At 32.7% G+C, this 18073-nt stretch overlaps 2 protein-coding genes across 4 annotated transcripts in view; one reads left to right on the top strand and one right to left on the bottom strand.

Moving 5' to 3' along the window:
• Nucleotides 1-16482, top strand: part of septin5a (septin 5a) — a 46446-nt gene extending 29964 nt beyond the window's left edge. For 2 of the 3 annotated variants that reach the window (XM_087262850.1, XM_087262848.1), the window contains exons 4-11: nt 28-151; nt 2456-2590; nt 2724-2841; nt 3057-3158; nt 3573-3669; nt 8792-8927; nt 12006-12108; nt 15862-16482. In XM_087262850.1, coding sequence (XP_087118976.1) covers nt 28-151; nt 2456-2590; nt 2724-2841; nt 3057-3158; nt 3573-3669; nt 8792-8927; nt 12006-12108; nt 15862-15924 — 878 coding nt within the window. In that variant the 3' untranslated portion in view covers nt 15925-16482. 3 annotated transcript variants of the gene reach the window in all.
• The window catches only part of ufd1l (ubiquitin recognition factor in ER associated degradation 1), a 253880-nt gene that overhangs the window by 185165 nt on the left and 50642 nt on the right, over nt 1-18073 (bottom strand). The gene's annotated exons all lie outside the window — the stretch shown is intronic.

Genomic DNA, 18073 nt, shown 5'->3' with positions numbered 1-18073 from the left:
TGCTATATTGTGTGTTTCCTCTAATAGAGCGCATTAATCAGACGGTTGAGATCACCAAACACACGGTGGACATCGAGGAGAAAGGAGTGAAGCTCAAACTCACTATTGTGGACACGCCGGGGTTTGGAGACGCTGTCAATAATAATGAATGGTGAGAATTGAGCTGCTGCCAGCATCCCATGAACACAGGGGTCTGAGGGTTACTTTCATGGATACTGATTGGTCACTCCAACATTTAATGAGAGCAAAAAACCCTTCAGTCATATCTATATTCACGCATCTGGAGTGTGTTAGTGAATGGGTTGATGGAAAAACTATTAATACATTTGTGGGTTGATGGAAAAACTTTTTAATATAAGTTTATAATTTTTTTAAATAATAATAAATAATAAATAACTTGAATGAAATGAAATAAATAATAAGTTATTCATAACGGCTCAACATATCAAAATAAATGAATGTCAAAACTAATGCTTTTTAAATAAAACTCAAAAATCTATAGGGTTAATAAAATAGGGTCATTAATAAAAATAAAAATCATTAACCCTATTTGGAGAACCAAGCAGATGATAAATTTAATTATTAACCAGTTTTTGGAAACCATAAACATGCGAAATGTGATCATAAACCTTATATTGAAAAGCATTTTCAAAATTTGCATATGGCAAAGTGTTTATTAACCATTTTTGGGAAACGTTCATATGCAAAGTGTGATTATTAACTATTTTTGGGAAACATGCATATGTAAAATGTGATTATTACCCGAATGTGTTTATTAACAGCAAAGTGCAAAGTGTGATTATTAACTATTTTTGGGAAATTATGCACACGCAAAATTGTGATTATTAACCTTTTTTTTGAGAAACATGCATATGCCAAATGTTATTATTAAATAAATGTGATTATTAATTTTTTTTTTGAAACTGTGCACATGTAAAATGTGATTATTAACCATTTATGGGAAACATGCATATGCAAAATGTGATTTTTAACCAAATGTGGTTAACTGATTTTGGAAAACCACTAATGAAAACATTCATATTCAAAATGTGATTAATAACCAAATGTGAATTACTGGTTATAGGAAACCATGCACATACAAAATGTGATTAGTAACATTTTTTTGAAAAACATGCATGTGCCAAATGTGATTATTAACTAAATGTGATCATTAACCTTTTTGGGAAACATATGTAAAATATGATTATTAGCCAAATGTGATTAATAACAATTTATGGACGTGCATATGCAATGTGCATATGCAAAATGTGATGATTAACTTGTTTTGAGAAACCATGTACATATGTGCATGTAATTATTAGCCATTTATGGAAAACATGCATATGCAAAATGTGATTATTAACCAAATGTGATTATTAACCATTTTTGGAAAGTCATGCACATGCAAAATGTGAATATTAACCGTTCTTTAAGAACCATACACATGCAAACATGCTAAACATAATTATTAACCTTATTTGTTTGAGAAACATGCATTGCCAAATATGATTATTAACCAAATGTGATAATTAACTGTTTTTTTGGGAAACCATGCATGTGCAAAATGTGATTATTAACCATTTATGTAAAACATGCATATGAAAAAAATTGATTATTACCATTTATGTAAAACATGCATATGAAAAAATGTGATTATTACCATTTATGTAAAACATGCAAATGAAAAATGTGATTATTAACCAAATGTGATTATTACCATTTATGTAAAACATGCATATGAAAAAATGTGATTATTAACCAAATGTGATTATTACCATTTATGTAAAACATGCATATGAAAAAATGGGATTATTACCATTTATGTAAAACGTGCATATGAAAAAATGGGATTATTAACCAAATGTGATTATTACCATTTATGTAAAACATGCAAATGAAAAAATTGGATTATTAACCAAATGTGATTATTACCATTTATGTAAAACATGCATATGAAAAAATGGGATTATTAATTAAATGTGATTATTACCATTTATGTAAAACATGCATATGAAAAAAATGTGATTATTAACCATTTATGTAAAACATGCATATGAAAAATGTGATTATTAACCAAATGTGATTATTACCATTTATGTAAAACATGCATATGAAAAAAATGGGATTATTAACCAAATGTGATTATTACCATTTGTGTAAAACATGCATATGAAAAAATGTGATTATTAACCAAATGTGATTATTAACATTTATGTAAAACATGCATATGAAAAATGTGATTATTATTCAAATGTGATTATTAACTGGTTTTGGGAAATCATACACATGCGAAAGGTAATTATTAACCATATATGATTATTAACTGGTTTTGAGAAACCATGCACATGCAAAATGTGATTAAGCAGTTATGGGAAACCACGCACATGCAAATTTTCTGACGAAAATGTAACTTTGGCTGACTATAATGTAACTCTGAAAGTGTGTTTGTGTGCAGTTGGAGGCCCATCACAGACTACATTGACCAGCAGTTTGAGCAGTACTTCAGAGATGAGAGCGGACTGAACAGAAAGAACATTTTGGACAACAGAGTTCACTGCTGTTTGTACTTCATCCCACCATTTGGACACGGGTACAAAACACACTGACCGTCTAACAGAATAGGACTGTAATACAGATGGATTTGCATTTCGATATATGGAATGTGCACGTAATCTTCTTAAGACTATGATATTTATTGATGATTGGTTGTTTTTTTTGTGTAGTTTGCGGCCGGTGGATGTGGAGTTCATGAAGGCTTTACATGAGAAAGTCAACATCATTCCTCTGATCTCCAAAGCAGACTGTCTGACCCCCACTGAGGTCAAAAAGCTCAAGGACAGGGTGAGTATTTCTATAGCAACTGTATAATTACTACAAAAGATTAATTTAAATACATTACCATAGTATGGATGAAAACACTACTGTGTTTACTATAAATGACTATAGTGTTTTTGTAATGTGCAAAGTGATTATTCTGGGTGTTTTCTGCATATCTGAATGGAGGTGTAAATGTGTTTTCTGCAGGACATTTACTGTGTGTTTGTGTTTTTCTGCAGGTACGAGACGAGATTGAGCGTTTCGGGATTAAAGTCTATCAGTTTCCTGAGTGTGACTCTGATGAAGAAGAGGAGTTCAAACAGATGGACAAAGAGCTGAAGGTCTCTACTATAGTGAATCTTCATTTTATATCAAGCCTCCATAAAGATACATTCTGAACCAACATCTTAGACAAAACAGGCTTTTTGATTATTAAAAGAGTAAAATTTTTTACATTTTTATGTACATTTGAATTGCAAAATATAATAAAGCCAAGCAGCATTAATGATTAACATCATACTTTTTTTGCCATAATATTAGTTTATATAGCAAAAACCTGTTGTAATCTTGAATAAGGCATAGTTAGAATACTTACACAAAATACTTTTAGAATGCAGTAGAAATAGTTGATGACTGTAACAGATCATGGTAAATACAATCAGACTATAGGCTAAATTGATTCAAGTATGAAAGTACACCTGCTCTTCTGTAAAGAATATTGTTTGATTAATGTGTGGTGTGTGTGTGTGTTATAGGAGTGTACTCCGTTTGCTGTCATTGGCAGTAATACAGTGGTGGAGGCCAGAGGTCAAAGGGTTAGAGGTCGTCTTTACCCCTGGGGTATTGTGGAAGGTCAGTGTTCATGTAAACACATAAACATACACACCTATATAACCGCATGCAGTTTTGTTTTATAAAAGAATCATTCTAGAATTGCGAGTACATTTCAAGCATTTATACCATCATAAACACCTTTTATGGGATACACGTGTACGTCAAGGTCCCTATTATACATCCGGCACAATAAAGCACAAATATATATTATATTTGTTTTAATAAAAACAAGTTTAGATTCGTTCATCTGTCAGGTTTTGGAGGCGTCTGCATCACCATATGGGGCATAAGAACATGACATGTCTTTGGATATCATAGATATATACATTAGATGTCGCCTGGCCTATTGTTGTCTATTGGACGGAATGCGTCAATAGCGCCGCCATCTTGGTACAGGGTAGCGCTCCTTTGAAATGAATGCGGGACCAAGGTACAGTGGAGGACTGTGGCCATTCAAAGCCAGAGATATACACATATACACATATATCTATGATCGGGAGTTTTCCAGGATGTTAGTATGTAATTTTTTTTTTCTAATTACGAAAATTATAATTTTACATCACTTTTCTACATTGATGGATCAGTGACCGCACTGGCATTCCTGACAAAAAGCTTGTGTTTGTGTGTACAGAAATGTACTATTCACCCTCCCTGTTAAATGTGATCTAATCATGTGCTGAAATACAGCTCCTCTCCTGCTTTCACTTCTCATACTGATGGAGGGAGCGATTCGTTTGTGAATGAATCTCCGTTATGAACGACTCGTTCACTGAGCCGACAATAATACAATTTTCTGGCAGCGCAGCATCTCGCTGTCATATTTCTTTTGCATTGTTTGCTGATTTTATTCAACAAGACTAGCATAAGCCGAGTGTTTAGTGCAAGTTGGAGCTGCTTTGCCGTATGGTGAATGCAGTAAGTGACTGTTATCATTAATAGCGTTACCTGATTAGCACAAAAGTTCAGAACATACAAAAACAGAAAAATTAATATTACCTATGAAATGTTCTGCCTTTGTTTTCTTTGTTTTCTTGTTACTACACCCGTAGACAGCGCTAAAGTCCCACATCTTCACGTAATAACACTGTCTTGACTAGTGCGGTAGAATGACATTTGTCCTGGGAGCACTGTACCAATGTGGCGGCGCTATTGACGCATGCTCAGGGTCCCTATGCGATATCTAGTGTATATATCTCTGTTTGGATATAACTCAGTTATGTGAGCACACTTCATTATTATTGTTACATTAATCGTTTGCTGGAAATGAGAACTGAATTTAGAAATAGTTTTGAAACAAATATTTGTGCTTAACAAACAAAATTAATTATGTAGATTGATGGATGCCTTCAGTGGAGTGAGTTTCCATTTCCTTATCCACGAAAGTAAAGGAGTAAAGTAAAGAGTAACAGTAAAGAGGCAGAATAGACACTTTTCACAGTGATGTCACTACACTTCCCCCTATTGGCAACACAGTGTATTTTTTTTTTGTTCCGGTTTACCTTTCAGGGCTCGAAATTGCGACCATTTTGGTCGCATATGCGCCCGAAATTTCATCTATGCGACCTCAAAATATATTTGGGAGCATTTCTGCGAGTGCTCAAAACTGTTGTGTGCGACCAGTTTTTACTGCAAAATGTTCACCACATGCGCGGATTCGGAAGACATTTACGCAGAATGCATCTCTAAGCTCTTTGTCTGCACTTAAAACGCGAAACGCAGCGCTCAGGAATGGTTTTAAACAGTTGTCATGTCAGCTTGCTGCAGTAAACAAATCCAAGTCTGTAATGCTTGCCCCGCCTTCACGCTCTTCTTATTGGCCCACCACTGCTCTAGCACTGAACGCGAATGATTGGTTAATATCAGCTGTCAATCACTCAGTGCATTCTGGCTTCGGATGACAGAGAGCTACTACCGCGAAAAACTAAAGCACTGAAGATTAGAATAGTTAAAACTGACAGATTTTGTTTTAGAAACCATGGCATCTAAAGTTACAAATAATGACATCTTACTAGTGATCATGTGCTGAATGTTAGTCCACCATCTACACTTTTCCAAGAGTAGAAGACTTCCAGTGGCTTCAAGTCCGCCATGAAAAGTCAGTGGGATGGAGTTTTCAGGTAACTGCTTGCCACATCTAGCACGAGAGCTTCTGTTTAATCCTTCATATAATCGCCAGATGCTGTCCGCCGTGCTAGTGGCAGATATATGTCAAATTACACCACGTACACTATCGCAAACGGGCTTGCACTGAGTAAACTTACATCGCTACTCCTAAAAAGACAGATATTGCTATTAACATGTATGCATATAATAAGGTACAATATATGTCAAAAGCATCAGTGCAATATCAGACAGCACTTGTGAGAACAGCACAGTTATACCGTTAACAGATTCATTCAAGCAGTGTGTGCAGGGCCGGTGAGCGCTCCGTGCTTTGGTCACTCAGTTATGTTATAAAATGTATTTTCCTGTGATAACGGGATTTCGTTGAGACATATTTTCCTCATGCTTGCATATATATATATTATTTTTATTTATTTATTTATTTATTTTGCTTGTTAGTTTGATTAGTGTTGATTTCAAATACAATAAATATGTTTGTATAAAACTTGTAGTAATGGTGCTCATAATTGGTGGGTGCGACTAAATTTTGGCTGATGAGCCTAACTTTTTAAAGTTAGGAGCACCAGTGCTACCAAGCAAAAAAGTTAATTTCGAGCCCTGCCTTTGAATGAATGGGAGACTCCTCAGGAAAATTTACAAACAAAAATATTAACATTGCATGATCTGATTTAACACTAATGTTGGTATTGGGCATGTGTTCAAATGTTTCTCTTTCAATACTGAACTGCTTTCTGAATTTGAAAATGACTCAAGTTATTAAGAATAGGAATAAACTATTGTTTATCAAGGAAATCATATGTTTTTTCACTTATTAATTCAGTTTATTTCCTTAATAATGGATTTATTTTTACTTTAATGTTGCTCTGAAAATAAATGTATATTATCTGTTATATGTAAATGCTCCAGCATTAGTAAAAGATGAGTATGTCTATAAATGCAACCAGTTTTATTCAGTTTCTTCATTTGAATGAAATAATTATGTCTACTGCCACCTTTTGGGTGTATTTATTTTGATATCTGTACTAGAGATCTGCGCGGGACTAAATTTTGTATCTTGCTCCCGCCAGTTTTTAGTCCAAACCCGACCGCTCCCGCTTATGTTCAGCATTCGTTGTCCCGCTGCCTGCCCCGCCCCATTTTCTACCCCCTGCGCCCATTCCCGCCAGTTCTGAAAACCACCCAGCTATACAGAATTCTTCTGACAGCCTATAACAAGCTGTCTTTAAAAACACACACACACACACACACATAGACACACAGCACCAAGCAAGTTACACAGACAGCATCACGCTCTCTCTCATTCACACACACACACAGCACCAAACTCTCTCTCTCATTCACACACATACACACACATAGACGCTCAGGAGTTGGGAGCAATATTGTTAGACCACCCAATCCCATTAAAAATACACCAGTTACCGACAGCTCCCGCGCTTTATTCGGAAATTTATTTGATGCAGACTTCTATTGCAGACTTCTAATTTGCACTACCTTTAAATAATAATGTTACTAATAAATTCCTAACCTAATAATACTAAATTAAAATGTAGTCCTCTTGGTGTTATTTTTGGAATTGTAAATTTTTATAATGATTTTGTTTGATTATTAAGAGTCACATACAAGATTTTTATTCTATTTCATTTAGTTTGAATTAAATGGATTATTATATATATTATTATTATATATTATATATATTATAACATTAAATGGAGATAAATGTTTTGTTCATCAACAAAATACCTATATAGAAAAAAAGTCACAGAACCGAGAATGTGAATAATATGAATGTGTTCATGAATCAGCTGTCCACTGTAAACAACCACAGTAAAACCCCCACCGTTTTGTTTATTACTTATTCTTCAGTACACAAAATAATAATAAAAATAAATCTGACATAAACAATGTTCCGCACTCGTGTAAACAGCTAAAATCTTTATTTGGCAAATACTGGCAAGTCCGTATCAACTTCATCTGCAGTAAAGACAGCAACACAAAGCAATAGACTCTGTTTAAAGTCCTCTTTTCTTGGTTCAAGCAGAAATCTGGATAATCTGTAAGTTTTTTATTTTATTTTATTTTTTTAGAAGTCAGATGTCTCACTCTGAATGCAGAAAACAGCAATAGTCACAGTCTAACCGTATCTATAGTAAATATACAGCTGACTGGGTGAGTTCCCTATGGGGAGTTCTTTCTAGGCGGAAGTAACGATACACTGCATGGAGTGAAACCGGACATCATGTGAAATCATGTGAAAAGGTCTATGGAGGAGGCTCATTCTTTATCCTAGAGCTGCAGATGCTCTGTTTAACTGTTTTCTCGCTAGTGAAGCATTCAGTTTTTCCACTTACAAAGTCCGCCATGCAAATAGCAAATGCGCCATGGTGTGACGCAAGTGACACTAAAAGGGAATGTGAGATGAGTCTCTGATTGGTTTAAGGCAGGTTATGCTCAGAACACACCTATAACTCATTAAGAGAATAAGCGCAACCCTGTTAGACCATGCTCGCTTCACGAGCATAGTTTTCCTTCCTTGAAATAGCAAAAGTGGATTCAGATATGCTCTTAGTGCTTTTGTGTCATGCACTGTAAACTTTGCGCCTAGATCAGGGGTGGCCAATCCTGTTCATGGAGATCTACCTTCCTGCAGATTTCAGTTGCAACCCATATCAAACACACCTGTCTGTAATTATCAAGTGGATTTCAGGTCCTAATTAATTGGTTCAGGTGGGTTTGATCAGGGTAGGAGCTAAACTGTACAGGAAGGTAGATCTCCAGGAACAGGATTGAGCACCCCTGGCTTAGATCATTAAAATAGAGCCCCAAGTTACGTTGTGTTATATTGTAATTAGTTACCTCAAAGTGATTTTAAACTATTATTGCGCAAAACTATTTCATAGAAATGGTGTCAAATTGTAATTTCATGCGTTACCAGTACACTACTGAATGTGTAAAAGCATGTATCAGAAAGTGTTTTTTTCTGTTTCTGACTTTGCATTTGTGTATGTTTTATTAGTGGAGAATCAGTCTCACTGTGACTTTGTGAAGCTGAGGAACATGTTGATTCGCTCTCATATGCACGACCTGAAAGATGTGACATGTGACGTACATTATGAAAACTACAGAGCTCACTGCATCCAGGAGATGACCAGGTGTGTGTCACTTCAATATGGTATAGACCTTTTTCTTGGAACGCAAAATTACCCATGATGCTTTGCGTGTATGCGCAAGGAGAATGCGAAGAACTTCCGGTCGGCAGCTGATGCGTGTAAACAGTCACATTTGGACAGCTTTGAAACGATAGTTTTAATCCATTTTACCTGCTTTTATCCTCTTTGAACTAATACTGTTGTCCATCAGCAGCATCTCCTGGACTGATCATTTAAAGAAATGCGATCTAATAGGATGGAAAACAGCTGCTGTGAGGCGTTTTCCCCTCGTTGTCAGACGGCATCTTCTGCAGTTTAAATGAAGCCTTGTCATCGCTAAAGTCAACATTTTCTCTTTATTTCAAATATATAACCAGCCCAAACTAATGTAATTCACCAAAATGTTTGACACACACACATAGCCTGTACTGTGCCACTGACACACTGATTTAATAACTGTGACAAAGTGAAAACATAGGCTAGTGTCATTTCGAAATGACAGAAAAACACAAACCGTGGTAAAAACAACACACAAAATAAAACACAAACGGCTCGCGATTAGAATGAACAGCAAATCAGCCATCAGAGTATCAATAACTAATTGACATAAGACTTTTATTGGTCATTTTTGTAAATTGCACGATTTTCATACCTGTTAAGTTTCATGCCAGTTGCTCTCTCTCTCTCTCTCTCTCTCTCTCTCTGTGTGTGTGTGTGTTAAAGAGCCGCTGAGGTAACAGCTGACACGCCGGGAACGCACACACACACTGTATTTCTGACGGCAGACATGTGAACTAGGAGAACGTTTTTCTCGTATTTCTGACGCACTTGAACCACATGTGACAGATTATAACGGCTTTACAGACACATTTCTAAGTTGTGTGTCACAAAAACACTCTGTTATCCATTAAAAACGTTATTGAAACCCATTTTCGGAGCGCAAATTACCAGTTGTACACGCTGTAAACTGAAGTTTTTAGCATTCTATCGGAAGACGCTGGTCGCTATGGCGCCCTCCACGCAGCAGCCATGAAAAAGGTCTATATATTCATTAAAAAAATGTGAAAAGAAAATATGTTTATGCCTGTAAAATGACATATTAATGCTGCTTTAATTTCCAGCCTCTGTCAGATGACTTTGAATGCTACAGTGCTCAGCATAATTGAGTACACCCCATTTTGAAAATTAATATTTGTATCCATTTCTTAGTGAATATAGGCAATGTATTTTAATGCATTTAAACAAAACCGATGTCACGATCACCAGCGATCTAAACACCATAGATCGGTGGAGAACATTCACACGAACTATAAATCTGCCGGTTTATGGACTACAGATCCCAGTCATGCAACACACACACTCACCTGCTCCGAGTCACCATTGATTAGACACTCCAGCTGAAGCTGTTTTTGAACTGATTACTGCACTATAAGGACAGCACGCTAACTAGAGATGCGCGGATGGGCTATTATTTCATCCGCAACCGCATCACAAAACTCATCATCCGTCCGCCATCCATCCGCACTAACATTTTTGACCAAATTTTAAAACCGCACCCGCCCGTCATCTGCTGACTGAGCTCTTTATTTGAATGGCTTATTCCTTTTTATTATTAAATGAATGTTTCTTTATTGATTATTAGAAAAAAGAGAATGACTTTAATGACATGCAGTTAATCCAAACGTGCAAGTCAAATCCAGCATTAATTGACGCTTTGAAGTGACGCTAAACAATACGAGGACGTGTCTTTTCACTTGATTCGATTCCTCGGTCGGTCCTTGAGTCTTTTCCTTGCGTCCTTCCCTCGCATCCTATAGGGGTGGAAAGACGAGGAAAGAAAGCAAGGAAAGGAAACGAGGATACACAAATAAGAAATGAGAAGCTCCCCTATAAAGCTCTCAGAATATCAGCAGTGAACTCCGTCTCCAATTGGCGCACAGGGACAAAAATAAATAAATAGCCTAAATTAAACCCACTGTACTGTACAATTTTTTTTATTATTATTGTAGCCTAGAAATCGCATTTTGACATTCAGACGAGAGCGCCTGGCCTCTAATGCGCCCTGCTGCACTGAAGGAGCGCTCGCTCGCAGCACTTGTTGCTGGAATGCATAGAATTCTCTTGGCAAGGTGCTGTAGACGTGGGAATGACTGCCTTGTTTCTCCCAAAAGGAAAGTAGATTTTCCTCTGCTGATCCGTCTATACGGAAGTTTGTAGATGAAGACTTCTGTACTTCATCCAGAATTAGTGTATCCGATTCCTCCTCTCATTCTGTGAAGTCAGTCCTAGGCTTTTTCGTTGGTGCGCCAGCTATGTGTACAAAAACAGTACAACCGCCCACCACCCGCCCGAATTTAATTAAAATATTATTTTTCGTCACGTCATCCGCCCGATCCGCATTTTTCCGCGGATTCCGCGGCTGTAACCGCCATCCGCGCATCTCTAACGCTAACACAATTGTGACTGAGTCTTGTTATCTGTTTAGTGACATTACAACACGTTACCTTAGTCTTGCTTTGCCGTGTTTTTGACCCTCGCCTTGTTTTCTTATTTTACTCCTGTCTGCTGCCTGCCTTGTGACCATCTGCATCTGCATACAGTCATCTGTATTTTGACTACGACTCCGATGACTACGATTGCCCTTATACATCTGTTTGCTCCTGTGGTTTAGTCTCCAAACACATTTAGAAATTAAAAGATAATACAATTAAATTCAAGCAAAATATTGAAAACAAATTACAACCTACAAAATTTCAACAAAATGTTTCTTTTTTTACTTCTCTTGATTTCCCCCCTCTTTTTTAAAATTTGTATTTAATATTTTTTTATAACATATAAATTTAGTTGTAGTTTTTGGACTGTTATCGTAAGTTATTTTGTTAGATAAGCTCCAGATTTGGCTTCAGTACTGACTAATCTAATGTATTTGCACAAATATAATGTATAGCTCCTTTTAAAAATATAAATTTTAAAGAGAGATCTGTAAGGGGTGTACTTACATATGCTGAGCACTGTATATGATTAGATATAATTATGTATGATCTACTAAATAATGTGTGTGTACGTTTATGTGTGTTTTAGTAAACTTGCACAGGATAACCGCACAGACAGTCCATTACCCATCCTGCCTCTGCCAACACCAGATGTAGAGACAGAGAAACTCATCAAGATGAAGGATGAAGAGGTGGAAAATAATCTGATTTATTCAATTATTATATTACAGCCATATTCTTATGGCTGATTCAGCATGGTGATCTATATGAATGTTTATTCATCATGATATATCTATGTTAATGCTACTAGCTCACACTTTTTCTTTAGGTACTACTTAGTTTTTAGAAACTGGATCTTATTCTTAATGTACAGTACAACTATTCATGTAATACTATAGTTATTATTCATAAGGTACTTGTTTATTAGATACTACAGTTATTATTCATTAAATACTAGTTCTCATACTATTTCTTATTGATTAGATACTCCATTATGTACTATAGTAGTTATTTATTAAATACTAGTTCTCATACTAGTTCTTATTCATTAGGTACTGTCATCAGATACTATAGTTCTTAATCATTAGATACTAGTTCTCATACTAATTCTTTTTTATTAAGTACTCGTTCACTACATACTATAGTTCTCATTCAGTATATACTAGTTCTTATTGACAAGGTACTTGTTTAACAGAGACTATATTTCTAAGTCATTAGATACTATTTTTTTCCCAGAGATGGGTTGTGGCTGGAAGGGCAGCCGCTGAGTAAAAACTTGCTGGATAAATTGGCGGTTCATTCCGCTGTGGCGACCATGGATTAATAAAGGGACTAAGCCGAAAAGAAAATTATTGAATGAATAGATACTATTTCTTATTTATAAGGTATTCGTTCATTAGATACTATATTTCTTATTCATTAGATACTAGTTCTCATGCTACTTCTTATTCATTCGATACTCGTTCGTTAGATACCATAGTTCTTATGTATTAGATACTAGTTCTTATTCTACTTCTTATTCATAAAGTACTAATTTATTCTATACTATAGTTCTCATTCAGTAGATACTAGTTCTTATTCATAAGGTACTCGTTCATTAGATGCTATAGTTCTTATTCATTAGAATATAGTACTTACACTAGTTCTTATTCATTAGGTACACATTCAATATATACTATAGTTCTTATTTATTAGATACTAGTACTCATACTAGTTGTTATACTCATTCATCCATAGGTACTAGTTCTTATTCATTAGCTACTCATTCATTATATACTATAGTTATCATTCATTAGATACTAGTTCTCATACTAGTTCTTATTCATTAGGTACTGTCGTCAGATACAGTAGTTCTTATTCATTAGGTACTGTCGTCAGATACTGTAGTTTTTATGCATTAGATACTAGTTCTCATGCTAATTCTTTTTTATTAAGTACTCGTTCATTACATACTATAGTTCTCATTCAGTATATACTAGTTCTTATTGACAAGGTACTTGTTTAACAGAGGCCATATTTCTAAGTCATTAGATACAATTTTTTCCCAGAGATGGGTTGGGGCTGGAAGGGCATCCACTGCGTAAAAACGTGCTGGATAAGTTGGCGGTTCATTCCGCTGTGGCGACCATGGATTAATAAAGGGACTAAGCCAAAAAGAAAATGATTGAATGAATAGATACTTTTTCTTATTTATAAGGTATTCGTTCATTAGATACTATATTTCTTATTCATTAGATACTAGTTCTCATGCTACTTCTTATTCATTCGATACTCGTTCATTAGATACCATAGTTCTTATGTATTAGATACTAGTTCTTATTCTAGTTCTTATTCATAAAGTACTAATTTATTCTATACTATAGTTCTCATTCAGTAGATACTAGTTCTTATTGATAAGAATGTAGTACTTACACTAGTTCTTATTCATTAGGTACACATTCAATATATACTATAGTTCTTATTTATTAGATACTAGTACTCATACTAGTTGTTATACTCATTCATCCATAGGTACTAGTTCTTATTCATTAGCTACTCATTCATTATATACTGTAGTTATCATTCATTAGATACTAGTTCTCATACTAGTTCTTATTCATTAGGTACTGTCGTCAGATACTGTAGTTCTTATTCATTAGATACTAGTTCTTATTCATTAGGTACTGTCATCAGATACTGTAGTTCTTATTCATTAGGTACTGTCGTCAGATACTGTAGTTCTTAGATACTAGTTCTCATGCTAATTCTTTTTTATTAAGTACTCGTTCATTACATACTATAGTTCTCATTCAGTATATACTAGTTCTTATTGACAAGGTACTTGTTTAAAAGAAGCCATATTTCTAAGTCATTAGATACAATTTTTTCGCAGAGATGGGTTGCGGCTGGATGGGCATCCACTGCGTAAAAACGTGCTGGATATGTTGGCGGTTCATTCCGCTGTGGCGACCCTAGATTAATAAAGGCACTAAGCCGAAAAGTAAATGAATGAATGAATGAATGAATGAATGAATAGATACTATTTATAAGGTATTCGTTCATTAGATACTATTGTTCTTATTCATTAGATACTAGTTCTCATGCTACTTCTTATTCATTAGCTACTCTATTATTATATACTACAGTACTTATTCATTAGATACTAGTTCTTATTCATAAGCTACTTGTTCATTAGACACTATAGTTCTTAGTCATTAGATACTAGTTCTTATTCTGTACATACTTATTTGTTAAATACTATAGTTCTTATTCATAGATACTAGTTCTCATACTTGTTCTTATGTATTAAGTACTCTTTCATTAGACACTATAGTTCTTATTCATTAAATAATAGTTCTTATTAATTAGATACTCGTTCATTAGATACTATCATTCCTATTAATTGAATGCTAGTTTTCATGCTACTTATTCATAAGATACTCATTCATTAGATACTATAGTTCTTATTCACTAGATACTAGTACTTATACTAGTTCTTATTCATTAGGTACTTATTCAGTATATATACTATAGTTCTTATTCATTACATACTAGTTCTCATACTAGTTCTTATATTCATTCATTCATAGATACTAGTTCTTATTTATAAGGTACTCATTCATTATATACTAGTTATTATTCATTAGATACTAGTACTCATACTACTTATATTCATTAGGTATTAATTTATTATATTCTAGTTCTCATACATAAGGTACTTGTTTGTTAGATACTATAGTTAATATTAATTTGATACTAGTTCTTATTCATTAGGTACTCATACATTAGTTATCATTCATTAGATACTAGTACTCGTAATAGTTCTTATTCATCGGGTATTCATTTATTAGACACTAGTTCTTATTCTTTAGGTACTTGTTTGTTAGAAACTATAGTTATTGTTAAATTCTAGTACTGTAGATAATTATTCATTAGTTCATTTTCATTAGATACTCATTCATTACACTTTAGTTCTTATTCATTAGATACTAGTTTTTGTTCACAAGATACTTTTTCATTAGGTACTAAAGTTATCATTCGTTAGATATGAGTTCTTATTCATTATTAGACACTATAGTTCCTATTAGATACTAGTACTCACACTAGTTCTCATTAGAGAATTGTTAGATAATCATTCATATCATATTCAGATGCTAGTTCTTATTCATTAGATAGTGGTACTGGTACTATTTTCTATACTTGAAAATAGTTCTTATTTGATTACTGACTAGTAACTATTCTGTTGTTTCAAACATCATATTTCTGCCATTGATATCTATGTGGATCTGTCATTCATTTATCAGCTATAATATTAATATTAATTAATATTAATAACATAATCTTAATTTGAAAAAACATGTATGATCTGATTTCTAACTAGATCGATTGGGATAATTAAAACAAAACTGCTCACATTGTAATTTTTCAAATCGTTTTCCTGACAATGTTTTGTTTTGTGTGTGCAGCTGAAGAGAATGCAGGAGATGCTGGAAAAGATGCAACAACAGATGCACGAGAAAGACCAGTGATACACACACTACAGCCTCACAGCACCCTTCAGATGTGAATACATTTAAATGATACTGTACAACTGTCATATCTACAGCTCTGCTCATCAGCTCGGTGCTTCTGTCTGCTGGATCAAATATGGCGTCATGTGATTCATCATGTGGTAAATACTGAGGAACGTACATAAACCAGTGTAACTTAAGTTAACTTCTAAAGGGATCTAATTTATAATTATGTTTTTTTTATTATTTGCTTAGCCAGATGAATGTGTGTGAGAGTGTTTTCTGAAGCCGTGCAGAGTTTATTCATGTGCGTTTGAGAGAGACTGATGCCTTTTGCTATGAATTTGTTGGCGTTTTATTTTCTGCAGTGAATGTGAGAATACAGTTATGTTTTCAATAAACATACTCGGTCCTGACGGATGGTTTTTGCTTGTTTTATAAGAGTAATCATCAGAATAAGATATATTATTATTATCAGTGTTAATGGCCTTTAATAATTTAATAATTTATATTATTATGTCAGTTGTTCTGTAAATCTTGAAGTTAAGCTTGCTAATAAATGTGAATAATGTAGAAGATGTCGCTCTGTGTTGTTTTATATGCACATGATTGATCGGTATCTGTTTCTTGACTTATGGTAAAATGTATTTACTTGAAATTATTTTGAGATGAAATAAAAATAGGGCAACATTTCTCATTTTAGTTTAATTTAAATTGTACTGACAATTTAAACTTAAACTAAAATCTATTTAAAAATATTTTATTTATATTTAAAAATATATTTATTTATTTAAATAACATTTAAATAATATAAATTAATAAAGTATAAATAATAATAAACAATAATATTTAAAAATACATTTTTAATATAAAAACATATAGTATTTTAAAATAACTAGATCATTCAGATGAAATAGAAAACGTAAAAATTGAATAATAATTATGACTTGAAATAAATTTGAGATGAAAAGAGTGATATTAGTCATTTTAATTTAGTTTAACGTTAACTAAATTAACTTTAAACTAATTTTAGTTTAACTACAAATTGGAACTGAAATCTATTTTAAAATATATTAAATAAATAATTATTTATTAAAATAAATGTATTTTAAAATTTATTTATTTATTTACTTAAATAATTTTAAGAATGTATTTGTTTAAAAAAATAAAAATATTTCAATTTTTTAAAATAAAAACTAGACCATGGAAATGAAAATAGAAAACGTAAACATTAGATAAATATTTATTACAAAATTAAAGCAATATTTTAATTATTTCAATTTAGTTTAACTAAACTAAAAAGTTTAACAAAAATTAAAACTGAAATCTATTTTAAAAATTTTGTAAATATATTTAAAATTATATTTATTTAAATGAATACAAAAGTATATATAATTCAATATTTAAAAATAAAAACCATCCAGAGGACAATAGATAGCTTAAATATTAAGAAAATAATTATTACTTAAAATAGATTAGAGATTAGATAAAAAGGGGCAATATTTCTAAAATAATGTAGTTTAACTCGTGCAAAAATTTTCAACTGAAATCTGTTTTATATATTAAAAAAATTCATTATTATTAAAATAAGTAAATAAATGTATTTTTAAATGTATTTTTTTTTGTTTAAATATATTTAAAAATGTAAATACATATCTACAGTATATAAATATAATTATAAAATATATAAATATAGTCAGTATTTTAAAATAACAACTAGATCATTCAGAGGAAAATAGAAAACTTAAATATTAAGTAAATAATTATTACTTGAAATAAATGTGAGATGAGATAAAAAAAAGAGTGATATTGCTCATTTTAATTTAGTTTAACTTAATTAAATCTGAAATCTGTTTTTAAAATACATTAAATAAATAAATAATCATTAAAATAAATAAATGAAGTTGCTTTTAAATGTATTTATTTATTTAAATAAAAAAATATATAAAAAAAACACATTTATTTAAATATATATATATATTAATATTTAAAAATAACTACTAGATCATTCAAATTAAAATTGTAAATTTAAATATTAGGAAAATAATGAAATATTTGGTCAAAATATTCACAAAAATTATGATATGAAATGCTATCTTATACTAAAATAGCAGGAACATTTATACAAAAAATGTCAGAAAGGTTATAAATGATTTATTATATTTTC

This window comes from Danio rerio, chromosome 8 (assembly GCF_052040795.2).
Source record: "Danio rerio strain M-AB ecotype USA chromosome 8, GRCz13ab, whole genome shotgun sequence".
In the NCBI taxonomy this organism is placed as follows: Eukaryota; Metazoa; Chordata; class Actinopteri; order Cypriniformes; family Danionidae; genus Danio; species Danio rerio.
Note: the sequence above shows the minus strand (reverse complement) of the source record. Positions and strands in the feature narration are given on the sequence as shown.